Below are 18,787 nucleotides of genomic sequence, written 5' to 3'. Positions count from 1 at the left end.
ACTGACCTCCTCCATCAGGCACTCAGGGAGACGTAACGCATCTGCCTGGAGGCTGGACCATATGGAGAGCATCAAATGGAGGAGAAGGAAACCCATTTACATGATCATAACATGCGAGTCTGCATAGCCACAGCCATAGATTTAGGTCTCCAACAAGAGCACTGGGGAATTTCTCAAGTTTGAGTTTAAAGTAACATAACTAGAACTAACTAGATTTTTGACTTTTCAATTATTTGAAAGACTTTTCAAACAACTCTGAGCTGCAGAAAAAGACGCGAACGCGTTTTAAAAGAAAACACGGTCTACTCTGTAAGATTATAATGTAAAACCGACGCCGGCAGCTGTGAAAAATACACCTAGTCTGAAAGTACCCTAATTAAGGTCTGCTAGGAACAACTGGCAAAGAGAACATGCATAGCCCAATATCTACACAAACACTTTCCTTAAAAGCCTATTCATTGTGTTGTGTTGGTATTTACCTTGGTAGAGAATTAGTGAGACAGACCTGAGAATAGGAGATGTCTATGATAAACGAGCCAGGGGAAGTGCAGTAATAGATTAAATATTTCATGGTCTAAATAATTAATAACCGCTCAATCCTTTACTAGGCACACACACACACACACACCAGTTTCTTATAAAGAAAATAAGTTTGAAGTCTGGCTGAATAACAGAGTGCCAGCTCTGGGGAACAGACTAAGATACATCTCCCATACATCTCCCACCAATTACGTTTAGTAGTCGTGTCACGTCCTCTCTATACAACGATTAAAGGGTTTGTTCCCCCAACCATTAAAGAAGCAATAAACAGCCTGGGCTAAATTCATGCATTTTTGTGTGTGTTGTACTTAAGACCACATTTGAAAGTGAAATGATTCCCTCATGACTGGTGAAAAATGAATGATACACTTTCAGCCCCGGTTGGGAACTCTCAGCATACATGTGTCATGAGCGAAGATGTGATTTAGAAATGGCCGCATCAATCTGAGATTCAGATGAAAGCACACAGAATCACTTGAGTAAATGCTCACACTGTATCTCACATCCATCAGTTGAACTGCATACTCCACCTCTCTAAGCAGGATCCGATGTGCTGTAACTATGGCAAATATGCATGGACTAATATTCCTTCCTGGACCACTCCTACCAATTGGAAGTATGTGTGTATACCTCTCTATGACACTATGACATAAGACATACAATATGAACTGGGACCACAATCAGCCCAGAAATCAAATCAAACTCAAATGACTCTAAACCGGGTCCTTCCAAGTGACCTTTAATCTTAGCCATGTTATTTAACGTCTTGAGTGTGCCTGTGAGAGCACCGCCATTGTTGCCATCACCAGCAAAGTGATTCTTCCCCAACTAGGGAGCTTGAAGGGCCACACATCTCTCCCTCTCCCTCTCTCTCTCCCTCTCCCCCTCTTTCTCTCCCTCCCTCTCTATCTGATGCCGACTTCTGCTGGTGATCGCATGTCCTGTGATGGATGTGTTTTTACTGTTGCCGGTGGCGCCCGGGGACTCGTGCAAAGATGTTTTACTGCATTTAAGGCCCGCCACTTCATTTCAGCCGTCCATTTGTCCTCTCCCAAGGTCAGCGCCTCCGATAAGCTCAGCGAGAAATTGTGCAAAACACTCTCGATTTTTGCTGTAGACGCTCGGCTGTGACCGGAATTAAAGCCTTTTTCAGGAAGTTGGAATTCATTAGAAGAAAATGTCTCAGCAGAACGGATGTAAGGACATTTCTTCAAATGCCCTGCATTTGGAAATAGGAGATCTTTTTTTTTTTACGAGGGACTCCAGCAGAATATTTTCCTTTAAATGTGAAATTAGAGGCCCTGATATATCAAGGTGACTGGAGCATCAGGATGGTTCATGCTGTTTATTAGTGAGCTAACACTCAGCCATACTAATGTCTCTGCTGGTGAGAGGGGTTGGGTGGAGGTCTTACCTTTGTTGATCTTGCGGTGGAAGTTGATGGCGTCCACAGAGGCTGTGACAATGTTGGTCTTGCAGTGGCGGTGGGCCACGATCCCCGCCACCTCGTCCATCAGCTTCATGGTCACACCTAACACAAAAGAGAGACCAGAGGAAGGATTACGTAATGAAATCTACTCAAGGCTCATGTGCTCAGGAGAAAGATTCAGGCACAAAACCATTTGGCTTCTGTTATGCTGACACTTGCAAACCTCCAACCCATAGAACTTGTTACAAGATCTCCAACTAGCCAATCACAGTAGGCCACCTAGAGGGCCTTTTAATGTCCATCTCAATTTTTCTAGACTTTGGCCCACATCCCTCCTTCTCTATGTGTGTCTTCACATAATGTGACTTTCATGAGAGAATACACTAATGGTCTCCGATTCCGCTAATATCCTAAAATAACCCTCCCAATGTGAACTCCCCCTCCAGCTGTGCTCCAGGCTAAAGTGGTAATAATATCAGCTGTCAGTGATTCACATTGATTAATGCTCTGTCTCCCCAACGGCTGACGTGGCGTTTTTAGAGGCGGCAGTTTTAGGAAAACACGAACAATTGTGGCCCGCTGTGGCCCAGAGGGAGTAGTGTGCGGCGAGAACTGATCTGGAGACATGTAACTTCACAGTCACAGTTTAAGAAAATAGATAGGCACCCAGGGAAGCCTGATCTCAGTTTAAGGCTGCACCACCTCTGTAGAAGGGCATGTCGTGGCCTACTGGTTAGCGCTTCGGACTTGTAACCGGAGGGTTGCCGGTTCAAACCCCGACCAGTAGGCACGGCTGAAGTGCCCTTGAGCAGGGCACCTAACCCCTCACTGCTCCCCGAGCGCCGCTGTTGTTGCAGGCAGCTCACTGCGCCGGGAGACCAAATTTCCCTCACGGAATCAAAAGAGTATATATACTTATACTTATACTTATACTATGTGAGCTCAAAGCAGTCGTGTCTGTTCAGGAGTGAGTTATGCAGTGACCACAATGTCAAATGATAGAGAGACAATCAATTTCACTCTCTCTCTCTCTCCGAGTTACCATGGCCTTTTCAATAGTACACAACGGTATTCACATTATAACTGACAATGCAACGCAGCTACGGCCAGAAATAGAAAACTGGATTTCTGAATACTGAGGTGTCATGGCGATGCCCATTGTTGGCTCACACATATCTATTCTGAATTCAATGAATCTGTGATTGACAGCCATGCATCTGAGCTGGATGGAGCTTGAGAGTTCATACCAAATATAACAGTGAGGATGAGAGGGTTGGGATGGGGGGGGGGAGGGGCACATATCAAGTCCGCCAACTCAGGAAATGTCATGACCAGTGGAGTGAAGATGGAACTGATAATGATGAAAGAGAACGAGAGAAAAAGAAAGAGAGAAAGAGAAAGAGAGAAAGAGAAAGAGAGAAAGAGAAAGAGAAAGAGAAAGAGAGAAAGAGAAAGAGAAAGAGAGAGCATCAGATACAATACAGTGTGTTCAAGAGGAAGAAAATGTTGAAGAAAGTAGTAGAGAAATACAGACGGACACACAATGAGAAAGAGCTCAAAAGAAAGAAAACAACACATGAAAAAGAGAGAGAACGAAGAAAGGGACTTTGTAGACCTACGACAGAAGCTGTGATGAAGACAAAAAACCCTGTGGTGGCTTAAAACACGGAGGGACTGCAGGGTGCTTTTACAATACAATTTTTCCATCATCTCCTCTCCCCTCCCTTGTTCACACATCCCTGGGAGCTCCCCATCCCGTGTCCCTGGCCCCCTCTCCTCTCCTCTCATCCTCCTCTCCTCTCCTTTCCTCTCCTCTCCACTGCAGCTTCATCATCCCCCTCTCCTCCCTCCGCCGCTGCCTCCGACTCCAGCTATTATGGGTCTGTGTCTGTGCCGCTGTAATTACTCGGGTCCAGCAGAGGAGAGCACGACGGGAGCTACAGGCTCAACCCCTCTTCTTATTACACTGTGTGGGGATGGGCTCTCTTACTGTGTGAAAAAGCAAAAGGGCCAGGTAACTAAATAAAAACCACTGTGTTTGTGTGTGTGTCGGGGGGGGGGGTGTCTATATCTAGTTTGAGCTCTACACAGGGTGGGTTGTGCAAGCGAAAGAGAGAGATAGTGTGAGTAATTATGTGTGTCTGTCTGAACAAATGTTTTCGACAGTTGCACACTGCATGTTCAAAGTCACACATCTTAGCAGCGTCTGGCTTTTGTGACTCTGGGTGTCAGAACACAGGACTCTTGCCTTCCCTGTCTGCATGGATAGAGGAGAAGCAGACAACTTTAAATTGTTAAACGGATGACAAGAGGAAAAAAAACCCAGTGGTGAGGTAAGATGTTCTCACTCCATAAATAATAGATGTTTGGAACAGTGCAGTCATGATTCACGACTGTGGCGCTGGCTAGTATCAGCACCTCTAGGACGTCAGGAGTCAGTCCCCTGCCTCTTAATAATATTGCTGTTGATAGACCTCCATGCACACCATAAGTCATTACTGACCATAACACCACAAGACTGGCCTTTTATTCGCGTGGGAACACGATGACCTTTTTAAAAAAATCTTGGCCGAGATTCAAATGTGGAGGGCATGTTTGGTTTTTGAGCCGTGGTTTTCTTAACAGCACGGGTAACTGATGGAGAGAAAAGGAAGGAACAAGGACGAGCCGAGGCAGCACAGGAGCCACTTCCGACACAAGACTGAAGGCCCTCACAAGGATTCTGGACACCGTGGTCATACACATTACAAATGCATCAATAACAGCACTTCAAACGTTGGTCATAAACATTTTGTACAGCACACTCTGTCTCTAGTGTTAGAGGCTCGAGTGTTTTCATGACTTGTCTGACTCATGACCGCTCTCTTCCTCTTCGTCTGGGTCTGTCCTGATGAGAGAAATACACTGGGTAGTGTACATGACAAGTCCATATAATGTATGTGTAACGCGCCCATATGTAAATGTATGGTAAAAGTGTGTGTGTGTGTGTGTGTGTGTGTGTGTTTGTGTGACAGAGGCACAGACTAACAACTGCTGACACTAGTAAATGATTGTGTCCTGAGCCTGCATCCTGATAAGAGCGAGAGAAAATCAATTCCATGCAGAGCCCAGAGCCTCTGTGCTGTGGCCCTGCTCCCGGTGACCAATCAGCAGCCCCATGAGACGGAGCATATGCAGGAGGGGCGTGAGGTGGAGCCCCTGTCAGCAAGATAAACAAGTCAACCCGCCAGCCTGGTGATGTGGCCTTTTAGGGCCAGACCAACCCACAGCAATTAAAATCTGATGCATGGTGCTTTCTCAGCAGACAGTGTGTGTGTGTGTGTGTGTGTGTGTGTGTGCGTGTAACTGCAGGGTGGTCCCTCTCCATCCTTACACACTACATTAACACTGCTGTCCAACAGTGTATGTAGCCTTACAGCTGTAAAATGATTCATGTTACTGCCACATACTGCATCCCTTAATTGCCTTTTGTCCCTTCTGCTGGCTCTTACGCCACTGAGAGGTGATAAGGTATGGAACAATGATGGCCCTGTTCTTGTGCATACATGTACAATATTGCTACGTGTCAGGAAAGCACAACCAAGCCGGCAACTTACTCGAGTTCTAAGGCACTGCTCTGTAGACTTCTAGCTACCAGGCCTAACTCATTTATCAATTCATAACATGCATAAATGCCATAAGTCAAGGCTCAATATCGATTTAATGTTAACTCACCCGGCATGCTCACCCTGAACTGAAGCATCAGTGTTTTTAGTTGTAAAACACAGTTTGCGCTTCACTCTCCACACGGCATGGCTGAGGATGTCTGTTTATGATACACACCCACACCTCACCTCAAATTTCTGTCCTGCGCTCGTTTGAACAGAAATGGCAACTTGCCTCATGTAAAGCTTAAGAGGTTGTATCTGACTTTGCGAAAAGCACTTTGTCTCATTCAAACCAGTCCACTTCCAGTCTAATATGGAAAGGCATTACATGATCAGAACACGGATCAGAACTACCAGTATCATTTTAATGCCATAAGTATCCCATCCAGCCTCAGTACTGACCAATGCACCTTTCCAAGGCTCTTGTGTGTGACCGGCTGCCATGAGGCGATCTACCTGCCCCTCCACTGCAGTCTCTGCCTGGTTCACAGTGCTGCTATGCGTGACTAGGGGTCAGAAGGCTTGCTGTGGGCTTGTGTGTGTGTGTGTGTGTGTGTGTGTGTGTGTGTGTGTGTGTGCACGTGCGTGCGTATGTTTGTTTATGCATGAGTCACATTTGTGTGTGTGCTTGTGTTACTGTGAGAGTGGCTGAAGGAGTGTTGAAGAGTAGCTGTATTCTGATGAAGTGACTGTGCGTGTGTGTTTTTGCTTTTCGTCCAGTTGGCCCTCTACATCCGTCCTTCCTCTCTGGACTTTAATAGCTGTCTAGGAGTTGGCAGAATAGCTCAGATGTATTTGTATTTTTCACATGCGAGTGAGGGTGACGGAAAGGGTAGATGTGTTGGCATGAGTAGTTGGCTTATAAATGTGTGTGTGTATGTGTGTGTGCGTGTGTATGTATGTGTGCGTGTGTATGTGTGTGTGTGTATGTGTGTCCCACAACCCAGGCCATTCTCTCCTTCCCTGGAATAGTGAGGTGGCGGGGGTGCTAAACTCTGTGTTTAGCCTCTTCCTCCTCCTCCCCTTCCCCCTCCCCCTAGTCCTCCTCGACGGGGCGTAGCGTACGTCAGTGTTAATGAAGCAGCTGCTTGTCACAGAGGAGCAGAAGGTGGGAATGAAGATGAGGGGAGTGCCACCACTTCTCACTTTCCCCCACCACTCCACTCCTCCACCTCCTCTTCCACCTCCTCCCTCTCCCACTCTTCAACAGCAGCAGCAGCAGCAGCAGCAGACGCTGCATCCAGGGAGATGGAAGGGAGGACCAAAAAAAGGAAAGGTCTCTTGTGCACACTGACGACCACTGGCTGAGGCTGTGTCTGTCTCTTGTGCACACTGACGACCACTGGCTGCTGCTGTGTCTGTGCCTTGTGCACACTGACGACCACTGGCTGAGGCTGTGTCTGTCTCTTGTGCACACTGACGACCACTGGCTGCTGCTGTGTCTGTGCCTTGTGCACACTGACGACCACTGGCTGCTGCTGTGTCTGTGCCTGTGTCTTGTGATGTGGAGGTGGCGCAGCTGCAAGAGTGGGAGGCTCACTGAGTGTGAAGAGGCTGGCCCCTGCCCTAAAGTGCTCCTTCATAAGAGACAGATGGGGGGGGGTGGCAGCCGGCAACAAGCCTGCCAGAAAAAACTATCCATTTAGTTGAGTGTGTGTGTGTGCGTGCATCTGTGTGTGTGTATGTGTGTGTGTGTGTGGGGGGGGCTTTTCCTCCCATCCCCACAGTGTGTGCTTCAGTGGCAGGTGTTAGTGACACACTCACACACACAAACAGACACAAATACAAACCATGCATCTACACCCTATCATCTCTCATTCACTCACTTCCTCTCTCCCTCTCCTTCTCTTTCTCTCTCTCTTTCTGTCATACCCCCCCCCCCCCACACACACACACACCGGCAGGAGGCTAGTGAAATTGATGAACAACCAGAGAGGAGCAAAGGACAGACACTTGCCTCCTCCCACTAGCAGCACAGGCACACTAGGACATGGCCTTGCAGGTGGGCTGCTAGTTAGGGGCCTTTTGGCTCTTCTCACCCAGCGCCATCATTTGCATGCAATCTTGGAAATCAATGCATCACATTTATGGATGGCGCTCGGCACAAAGGTAGAGCCATCTGTGAGTGTGTATGTGTGTGTATGTGTGTGTGTGTGGTTGAGGAGTAGCAGATTCCACAGAGGAACACGCTGTTCTCGCATGGAAATGTGAAAACATTTTTCAGCATCTGTGGCGAGGTCGGCTTGGCTGAGCTCCCCTGCATACTCAAGGCGAATGTTTTTGTGGGGTTTTTGGAGTTACGCTTCTGTGAAAAATGTCGTAGGCGAGGTGAATGATTAAACGTCCCTCTGCAACACATTCCTATTCCGTCGCTACACTCTTATTTATTAGATCAAAAACACGGCAAAGCTAAACTTCAGACAAATAACATTAGGTGAGATGTTGACCCCCAGAATGTTCTGGAACTCAGACAAGTATTCCAGCAAGACATTCCGCTCCTTGGAGCTTGGGAGCCATCTAAGCTCAGTGTTAAAGTCAACATCACACAAGATTTACAGAGGGCCATAATTACTCCTAAAGTGTCTGAGCCTGTAGTCTTTAAAACCACACTGCTCATGGCAGGTTCCTCCCTTCTTGCATTCTCACAACCTCTTTCCAAAGCCATTTTCACAGTTCCAACATCCAAAACCAAATGGACACTCCATGGGTTTCATCTCCAATCAGCTTCATCATCACAGTCCCTTCTGTCCAATTCACTGCAACCTGGTGGTCATCCCTGTCCCGTTGTCAGCAAACTCAGAAAGTTGGCTTGTATATACCCGCATAGCCTTGCCGTTGTGAGCAGCAATGCTGCGGGGATAGGGACAGAGGTAAAAACACCTCAACAGGAACCATGGAGTCTTTCCAAAAGCCCTAGGTGAGATCCAGGCCCCGGTGGGTGGGGAAGGGGCTGTGATGAGGGTTGGGGGGGGGGGGGAGGAGAGCGAGAGAGTGGGAATAAACGCAGGGTCAAGGGATGAGACCACGGCATGATGTGAGGTAAGGGGGGAGGTTATTAGACAGCAGGTGTTATTCTTTTTCCATCACAGTGCAAAAACGTCTGCCCTCGACTCCTGCGGACTGTGTCCACAGCAAGGATTTTGTTTTCATTGTGCAGAGCCAGCGTAGAGTTTAGAATACCCAGGCGTCCACAGCTACAGAGACAAAACCAATCGGGTTTTCCACCAGAGGAAAAGGAAACAAAAACATTACAGAGGGATATCAGATGACCACAAAGAGGAAGCATATGGCTTATCAGCTATGCGTTGTGGGCAACACCTCAGGACCATAATCCTCAGCCAGAGTCCGTCGGCAGTGGACACGGCCGCATGCTGAGGATTGCCCACGGTTGCCCCTGAGCCCAGCCAGCCCAGCCCGGCTCAGTCAGGATCAACCCTCATCTCGACGTGAGATCCCATCAATTTGCACCGAGCCTCTCAACTCCCCCACAACTCACAGGTGATGACACCCCTGGAAGTACCAGAGGTGACACAAATAAGATCAAGCAAAAGGGGAAAAAAAATCAAACAAATCATAAGAAAATGGAATAGAAATGCCTGAGGAATCTCTGTGGATGGTGCTGCGGTGGTTTGAGGTGAATTAGAGGTCTCACACGCTGAGGTGAGAATGCCGGGGGAGGAGAGTGGAAGACGCCCACGCGCCACCCAGACGATCTGTCCCGTTCACACTCTGCCCCTCCCTGTGGCGTGTTCGCTGGCATGGCGACCGCTTCCCCATCACCACAGGACACAGAGGCACAGGAAACGCTGAGCTCGCACCAGCACCACCAGGGCATAGTTAGCCACACGGCTACAAAATGGGATCAGTCCAGTTACAACTCAGATCACTCTGATCACATTCACCGAAGTCAGTCAGCAAGCTCGAAATTCAATTTGTAGACCACTAACGTTGGTGGAAACAAGGAATTTGCATAGCACACCTGGTAGAGTGCTTTTGGGTCCATGTTTCTCACACTGAGGTTTATTTTTCCAGAGGCAGCATCCTAAAGTCCCTGGATCACAGCACACCTGCTCTCTCTCCTCGTTGACATGCACGTCATTTGGGAGGCGAGCGTGTCGCCGGTTTCTCCTCCAGGCTGTTCCAGAACATTACGCTAGCGCCTGGCGGGCCATTGGGAGAGCGCTGATATTATTGCTGCTGTCATACACGAGGCCCCAGCCTCCCTTTAGAGCCACACCGGCTGGACTCGTGCTGAATCCTAAAGACTGTGCAGAGTCAATCCAACTTCCACACCCAGGTAGAAATGACAGATGATTGCTACTTTCAACCAAATCCAATTTCCTGATATTGATGGAAGCCTCCGGATTAATCACACGAGCCAGCCTCCACATATAGACTATAGACATGCAGACAGACACACACACACACACACACACACACACACACAGGTGTATCTCTCCCTAATCCCGTCCCATCCCCTGTTGTCCATGACGAGATTGCTGTCGTTCGCCCGCCAAAACACCAGGGTCACAAACAGGGTAGGGGGAGGAGGGGAGGGAGACTTTTTTTGGAAGCCATTGAAATCTCCGAGGCCAGGCAATCTACTTATCTCCGGCGAGCAGATTTCATTATGCTCTCAAAAACAGGCCTATTTAAGGACAGCGAGCACTGCGTGCTACACAGCCCAGATGAAAAGCAGCGAGAATAGAAAGTAAAGATGAATCAAGAGGGTGTTCGGGAACACACAGTGATAATGCAATGGGACTGGTCAGAGAGTGGAACACACAGTGATAATGTAATGGGACTGGTCAGAGAGTGGAACACACAGTGATAATGTAATGGGACTGGTCAGAGAGTGGAACACAAAGTGATAATGTAATGGGACTGGTCAGAGAGTGGAACACAAAGTGATAATGTAATGGGACTGGTCAGAGAGTGGAACACACAGTGATAATGTAATGGGACTGGTCAGAGAGTGGAACACAAAGTGATAATGTAATGGGACTGGTCAGAGAGTGGAACACGACTGCTGAGGGCACTGCTGCTATCGCTAAAGACATTACAGCAAGATGTGCCAAGAATAGGGATGGTGTGCGGGGTAGTTATCATAAACTAAAACGAAGATGAAGACATTTCCTAGAACTAAAATAATATGAATATGAAACTGAATCTAATGAAACTATACAGGAAACAAATTTGAAAATGGGAAACTATAATAACCTTAGTGTGGAGCTATGAATAATTATGATAATGGATAATTGTTCACTAACAGACCCAGATGAGAGTTATAAAGTTACAGACTCTGCTTTGCAATGCACACATTTGGAACACCTCCAGCAGAATGTTCTAGAAAACATATAACAAGTTGATTTAGCATGAAAACCAAATGTTGCAGATGGAGTGAACGGAATAATAAATATGCTTATTAGGGGAACTCTCAACAGAATGCTCCCATTTCAAAGGACATTTGCAGTGACAATAAAACTGGTGATAAAAAAATAAAAGAAATCAAACCGAATGGGAACGAATTGAAACGGTTGTGAAATCAAATAAAGTTCCCCCCATCTCTTGATTGGACACGGTCAGTAGTGGCGTGCGTTTCGCCGTCATGGTAGCCTGTAGCAATGGCCTATTTAATGGCCCTCATGAAACAAATTCAATTACCCTGCCAGACATCACAGACTCAGATCCACAGGGCTGTCCAGTCACAGCCTCGGAGTTTATGATGGCCATAGACAGATGAGATGAACAGACTGTCGGAAGAGGGTTGTGGAGAAAAAGAATCATTTCTCATGGTTACAGGCACAGTGAAAGGATCAATGTAACTGTAACCAGAGTGCCTTTCAAGAAAGCATTAATAACCTGTTTTTTTTAATAATGATAGCAGTGTAAAATCTTGAGACTTGAGACCATTATATTACATTGTAATGCAGGTTTCTCATTAAGTTCCTGTGTTTGGATTAATCTTAAATCTGTTTTAGGAATACTGGAATATAAATAATTAAATGATTGCATGTAACAGGGATATATAATGACATAAATAACAATGAGCCTTTTGCAAAATGGTTACTATTGCAGCTGGTCCAAGAGACCACATCTTACGACACTCGGCAATATGCTCTCCTGATACACATTAAGCAGTGTGAGAGTTTAACACGTTTCCCCGTCTGTGTAAAATGGAGATCTTCTGGCTGAAGCGGAACTAACGCCGGAGCGAATGTCAAGTCCCCGTAGCAGCGCTAATCAAATGAAGGCTTCGGAGAGCTGCAGTCTCCGTAGGAGGCTAAATCACTCGGAGAGCAAGGAGTGAAGTCTTCACTGTAACTCTTGCCTAGAAATGTTCTCAAGATAAAGTTATAGTGCAACCGATCAAAGATCGAGCAAAGTCGTGGTTTCTGGTCAGAGGGTCAACTGGGGTTCTCGTGAGAAGTGTTTTGACAAGCTGGTCTCTTGAGACGGATGAGATCATTTGTTGGACGTAAAAAGAACCATGTGAACACACGAGTTAGGGCATTGCAAAACCTGCCACGTAAAAGGCATAACAACTGCAGATTAGCACTTGTGAAAAGAAACAAATATGAACTTTGCTGACAAAACAATAGCTCCATTAGCTCTCCTCCTTTGGAGAGATCTAAGCCTATTTTTCAGAGCTGGTCATTTTCCAGCCTTTTCTTGTGCAAAATACAAAACAGGTCCACGCCCATTCACACCACCCCGCTGTGGCGACAGATGGAAATATTCCCCAACGCGTCCTCTCCTCACCACCAGAGAGGAGCCATTGTCACTTCACATTTGGACTGCGGGAGGATGCCTCTGAGTCTCATTTACTGCAATCTCCTAAGCTGAACCTCTCTGTCTCACACACACACACACACACAGATACACACACACACACACACTCACTCCTAAACCTCTCTCTCTCTTCCTCTCTCTCTCACACACACAAACACACACACACACACACATACAAACACCTCTTCTTCTTTCTCTCTCTCTCTCACACACACACACACACACACACACACACTCCTAAACCTCTCTCTCTCTCTCTCTCTCTCTCTCTCTCTCTATCTCTCTCTCACACACACACACACACTCCTGTCCTTTTGAAACAGCGTAAGCCACTGGGTGCTGTCCCAGTTCCATGGCAGGCTCACACACCAGACACACAGCGCCTCTCCTGCAGGCTGAGCTCTTGACAGGGAGGCATTTCGCACAAGAGCACGAGAGGACCCTGAAATGACCCTCCTCTCTGCCTCTTCCTCCTCCTCTTCCTCCCTGCTCTCCTCATCTCCTGCTCCTCAGTCCCTCCATCAGGGCAGTAAAGGGCAGAGCTGGTCTGTTCCAGGACGGAGCTGGGGACAGGTCAGGTTAGTGTGGCTCGTGGGGGCCCAAGGCTTGGCAGAGCGCCACAGAGAACGGGAAAGTGAAAGAGAGACAGAGAGAGAGAGAGAGAGAGAGAGAAAGAGAGAGAGAGAGAGAGAGAAAGAAAGACAGAGAGAGAGAGAGAGAGAGAGAGAGAGAGAAAGACAGAGAGAGAGAGAGAGCAGAGTAGAGGAAGGAGGGAGGGAAAAAAGAAAGCGCTCCGCTAACAATGGAAAAAGGACCAATTAGAAGCCAAATCCCAGAAGAGCGAGCGAGGGAGGGAGTGCTGGGGGCTTGGTGATTAGATTCCTTGTGACGATTACCCCAAATATCCCCTCTCAACGCGCCCAGCCAAGAGCAGGCATTAGGACAACAAAAGAGCTCTTCTGCTCCGACTCCCGTGCCACCGCAGGCCTCGCTCTAAAAAACACACTTAACACAGCGCTACACTAAACACTTAACACTTAACACTAAAAACACTTAACACAGCGCTACACTAAACACTTAACACTAAAAAACACACTTAACACAGCGCTAGGCTAAACACTTAACACTTAACACTAAAAAACACTTAACACAGCGCTACGCTAAACACTTAACATTAAAAAACACACTTAACACAGCGCTAGGCTAAACACTTAACACTAAAAAACACTTAACACAGCGCTACGCTAAACACTTAACACTTAACACTAAAAAACACACTTAACACAGCGCTAGGCTAAACACTTAACACTAAAAAACACTTAACACAGAGCTACGCTAAACACTTAACACTTAACACTAAAAAACACTTAACACAGCGCTACGCTAACAAAAGTAAATAAAGAAAGAAATAGAGAAGAAGTCACTCTCTCTCTCTTTCTCTCTCTCTTCATCTTCCTCACAGTTCTTCACTCTCTCTCCTTCTTAGCATGGCTCACTCCAACGCTCATTTGGACACCTTCATTTCTTTTCTCTGTCTCCTCTCTCTCTCTCTCTCCCCGTCTCTCTGTCTGTCTCCATCCTCTGCTACTGTTTTTTAATCCTAGACATAATCAACAGGCACAAACTGCCTTGTAATGAAGAGTTGCCATAGAAACGGCTACTGGGGGTGATATCTGCTTCCACTGGGGTCTGAGGCTGAACATATTCAATGTATATTTCTCCAACACTCCCCCGCCCAATCTTTTGTTCCTACACAAACAGCATGGCCTGGGTTCCTGCAACAGCCCTCCTCTAATTGACCAAACACACACAGGCCGGGAATGTGACTGTGTCTGTGTGTGTGTTTGCCTGTGTGTGTATGTGTGTGTGTGTTAGTGTGTGTGGTGGTGGTGCGGCGAGCCATCATGGGTATGCAGATATTTCCTGCCCTCGTGCCGACCTTGTGCTGCGCTAATGGTGGAATCGGTGTTGTGTCGGCGGGAACGGCGGTTAATGGAGGCAGGAAGTGAGCAGGCAGCCTCATCAGCATCAGCCCCCGGAGCCCCAAAGCACGGCAGGCTGTGCCAGCCCCCCCCAAAAAACAACAAACAAACAAGCATCAAGTTGGGGACTCGGCAGGTAAGTCATCAGCGCTGCCGCTCCTGATTGCGAGCTACTGGGGAAGGGGCCTCCCCCCCCCTCACTCCCTCATGCCATGAGTCACACACCAGCCATTAGAACTGGTGTGTTAGCAATTCATGTCAACACCTGAACTGAAGTCAATGCAAGTTCAACGCATGTGCAAAATTAGCATTTTCTTCATTAGGTGGTCGCTTAGTACAACATCATTGTTTGAACCATGATGCAGAGGCATTGAACCCATGACCTCTGCTAGCATTTTGCGTCACCAACTGAACTACAGGAAGATAAATGCGTTAAATGCATTTACATATAAGTCAACAGTCCTGACTCTGTAAACAGGAAACAAACAAAATGTCTCATACATGAGCCATACACTACTCCAGCCAATCAGATCTGGAACAGAGCTCAATCTCAACAACCTTTTGGCAAAATTATGGACAGTACAGTCAAGTCAATATCTAAATATCTAAAATTAGTGTTCATCAGAGCACCTTTAATATCAACACTGGCACCATGTAATTGGTAGCAGCTAAATAATTGATCGAGCAGCTGTCCTTTCTCATCCTCTTGTTTGGCTTCACGTTCACGGTTTCACTGCTGACCCACTGCCACTGGTCCGACAAAGCTCACAGTGAAGGCATACACTCCAATAGCAATGCATGCGAACTCATAGTGTATTGGGATTCATACATGCATACAGAAAGTATCCAAATATGAATATGATATGATATGAATGCAAAGTCTGATTATATGAGTGTAGTCTTAAAGTAATCTGTTCTAAACCACCCAAATCACAAATCAGCTCCCCTCTCAAATGATTGGGCATACATTACGTAGGGGTAGTTGGCATCCCTACCAGCCAGTTAAAATATGGTATCACTAAAATATTGATGCTTTTGGAATAGATGTTTTATTGATGAATGGCTTAGTGCTATGCAGTAGCCTTTATTTACCACAGTCCTGCTGAATACTGTATGCTGGGGTCAGGAGCTCAACCGCACCCCATTTAATGATCCCGTCCCAGCTGGGGGAGGAAGGACATCAGTCCAGATCCACTTTGCCAGCTGCGGATAGTTGTGGCTTTGTATGTCCCAAGCATACCGATACATGCCCCCACACACACACACACACACACACACACACACACACACACACACACACACACACACACACACACACACACACAAACACACAAACACACAAACACACACACATACAAACACACACACACACACACACACACACACAGCATGGCTAAACAAAATCTAAGAGAGGAGAGGCTGCCTTAGAGAAGAGTGTGCTCTGTGCTCGACCACCCACTGCTACACTGCAGCAGCCACCACTTCACTGTATTTAGCTAACAGGCTCATTGCAAGACACATTCACACACACACACACACACACACACACACACACACACACACACACACACACACAGAGCTCAAACTCTCATGATGGATGGACTGGATTCTTAACAGTAATCATTCCTTCACAAGCACTGCTGGAAACCAGCCACACATCACACACACATTAACACACAAGCACAAACACACAAACACACACACAAATTTAAGACATATAAACATGAAAAGAAATACACCTCCCTCTCTCTCTTTCACACACACACACACATGCACACACACACACACACACACACACACACACACACACACATCTCTCCCTCTCTCTCTGGTAGAAGCACTCTTATGAGGCCAGGCGTGCAGAGGCAGAGTGGAGCTGAGTTGAGATGGTCTGCTCAGAAGCCCCGTCATGGAGGATGGCAGCGGGAGAGCAGATCGCCTACTCAGTCTCCCCTGATCTGTCACCTGCTATCTGCCTCGGCCGACAGACATACACAATCCTTAAACTGCTCCCCCCCCCCCCCACACACACACACACACCATCCCCTCTCTCTCTCGCTCTTTGTCCCTTTCTGTCTCTGCAAACAGGCACAGCCACACACCGAGACCTGCGCTTACAGAGAGACAGTGTTGCACGCTGACCTTCAGGAAATGAGGAAGGACCAGTTGAAATTCAGTTTAATTAACTCATCCGATTCTGCCCTTGCCAACTAAATATTAAATGCATCATGATGAGTACTGTGCACTGTGCAAGTGGGCTTCATAAAAATAAAAACTCCTTCCAGACTGGCACCTAATGAAGAGAGATACCCAGTTTGCACTAGAGAGCAGCCACGTGATGGGGGTTATGCACTAGAGAGTATGTGATGGGGGTTATGCACTAGAGAGTATGTGATGGGGTTATGCACTAGAGAAGAGGTATGTGATGGGGGTTATGCACTAGAGAGGAGGTATGTGATGGGGGTTATGCATTAGAGGGTATGTGATGGGGGTTATGCACTAGAGAGGAGGTATGTGATGGGGGTTATGCACTAGAGAGGAGGTATGTGATGGGGGTTATGCACTAGAGAGGAGGTATGTGATGGGGTTATGCATTAGAGAGTATGTGATGGGGGTTATGCACTAGAGAGGAGGTATGTGATGGGGTTATGCACTAGAGAGTATGTGATGGGGGTTATGCACTAGAGAGTATGTGATGGGGTTATGCACTAGAGAGTATGTGATGGGGGTTATGCACTAGAGAGGAGGTATGTGATGGGGTTATGCACTAGAGAGTATGTGATGGGGGTTATGCACTAGAGAGGAGGTATGTGATGGGGTTATGCACTAGAGAGTATGTGATGGGGTTATGCATTAGAGAGTATGTGATGGGGGTTATGCACTAGAGAGGAGGTATGTGATGGGGGTTATGCACTAGAGAGTATGTGATGGGGTTATGCATTAGAGAGTATGTGATGGGGGTTATGCACTAGAGAGGAGGTATGTGATGGGGGTTATGCACTAGAGAGGAGGTATGTGATGGGGGTTATGCACTAGAGAGTATGTGATGGGGGTTATGCACTAGAGAGTATGTGATGGGGGTTATGCACTAGAGAGGAGGTATGTGATGGGGGTTATGCACTAGAGAGGAGCTATGTGATGGGGTTATGCATTAGAGAGTATGTGATGGGGGTTAAGCACTAGAGAGGAGGTATGTGATGGGGTTATGCATTAGAGAGTATGTGATGGGGGTTATGCACTAGAGAGGAGGTATGTGATGGGGGTTATGCACTAGAGAGGAGGTATGTGATGGGGGTTATGCACTAGAGAGTATGTGATGGGGGTTATGCACTAGAGAGTATGTGATGGGGGTTAAGCACTAGAGAGGAGGTATGTGATGGGGTTATGCACTAGAGAGGAGCTATGTGATGGGGGTTATGCACTAGAGAGTATGTGATGGGGGTTACAGACGCTGCTTGTTGGTGATTTCTCTGGTAGTGAGGCGAGAGCCGGGGGTGCGGGAGCTCTGGCTGTGTAGGAGGACCCACAGTGGGCTGCCTTCTACCTGCATGACAGAGTGAAGGCGAATGCCAGCCCACATGCCATGCATATGGATAGGGGCTATTATTAGAAACGTGTCACATGACTCTGAGATGATCGTTTGCAACTAACCCGCTTAACCAGCACACACCTACACATGTACACACACACACTGATTTAAAAGCAAGCATTAGATGTTGTGTATTTTTTATTTTTAATTACTGGCTTCCTTAACCAGAACACATCTAAAAACAAACGGCACACTCACATAAATTCACATGACTCGCTAACACATCAACACACCCACGTGCACGTGCACACACACAAACACACTCACAAACACACTCACAACTTCTATTTAATGTCTATTTGTTTTAATTAGACTAGCATGGCCTTTCTAATCTTGTACCAATCAACTTCTGTTTCCATGGAAACTAGTCGAAAGCTCCCTAACAACATAAGGAGCGGAGAAAGAAAGGCTAGAGGGTGGGAGAAAGAAAGAAAGAAAGAATGAAAGAAAGACAGGACAAACAGATAGGAAGGCCAGTGATGTCAAAACAAAGGACCCCAAAGACCCTCCCCTTATCCCTGAGTACACACACACACACACACACACACACACACACACACACACACACACACACACACAGACCAGTGTCTCTGATCTCTTACACTCTGTCCATTCAGAAGAACAGCAGCTGTTTCCGACAGCTTTTATCTGGCACCCACACCAGTGAAAGGTGACGAGAGAGAGAAAAAGGAACAAAGAGAAAGAAGGAGAGACAGAGAGAGAGAGAGAGAGAGACAGAGAAACACACACACACACATACAGAGAGAGACAGAGAGACAGACAGAGAGACAGAGAGAGAGAGAGAGAG

General features: G+C 47.0%; 1 protein-coding gene across 3 annotated transcripts in view; it reads right to left on the bottom strand.

The window, feature by feature from the left end:
• The window catches only part of acot7 (acyl-CoA thioesterase 7), a 76,653-nt gene that overhangs the window by 24,570 nt on the left and 33,296 nt on the right, over positions 1-18,787 (bottom strand). For all 3 annotated transcript variants that reach the window (XM_076277498.1, XM_076277499.1, XM_076277500.1), the window contains one exon: positions 1,955-2,071. In XM_076277498.1, coding sequence (XP_076133613.1) covers positions 1,955-2,071 — 117 coding nt within the window. The remainder of the gene's footprint in view (positions 1-1,954; positions 2,072-18,787) is intronic.

This window comes from Alosa pseudoharengus, unplaced genomic scaffold (assembly GCF_046254945.1).
Source record: "Alosa pseudoharengus isolate Yale_2024_CS ecotype anadromous, Long Island Sound unplaced genomic scaffold, YU_APseudo_1.1 YU_APseudo_1.1_scf_9, whole genome shotgun sequence".
Taxonomy (NCBI): Eukaryota; Metazoa; Chordata; class Actinopteri; order Clupeiformes; family Clupeidae; genus Alosa; species Alosa pseudoharengus.
This window is presented reverse-complemented; position numbering and strand designations above follow the sequence as displayed.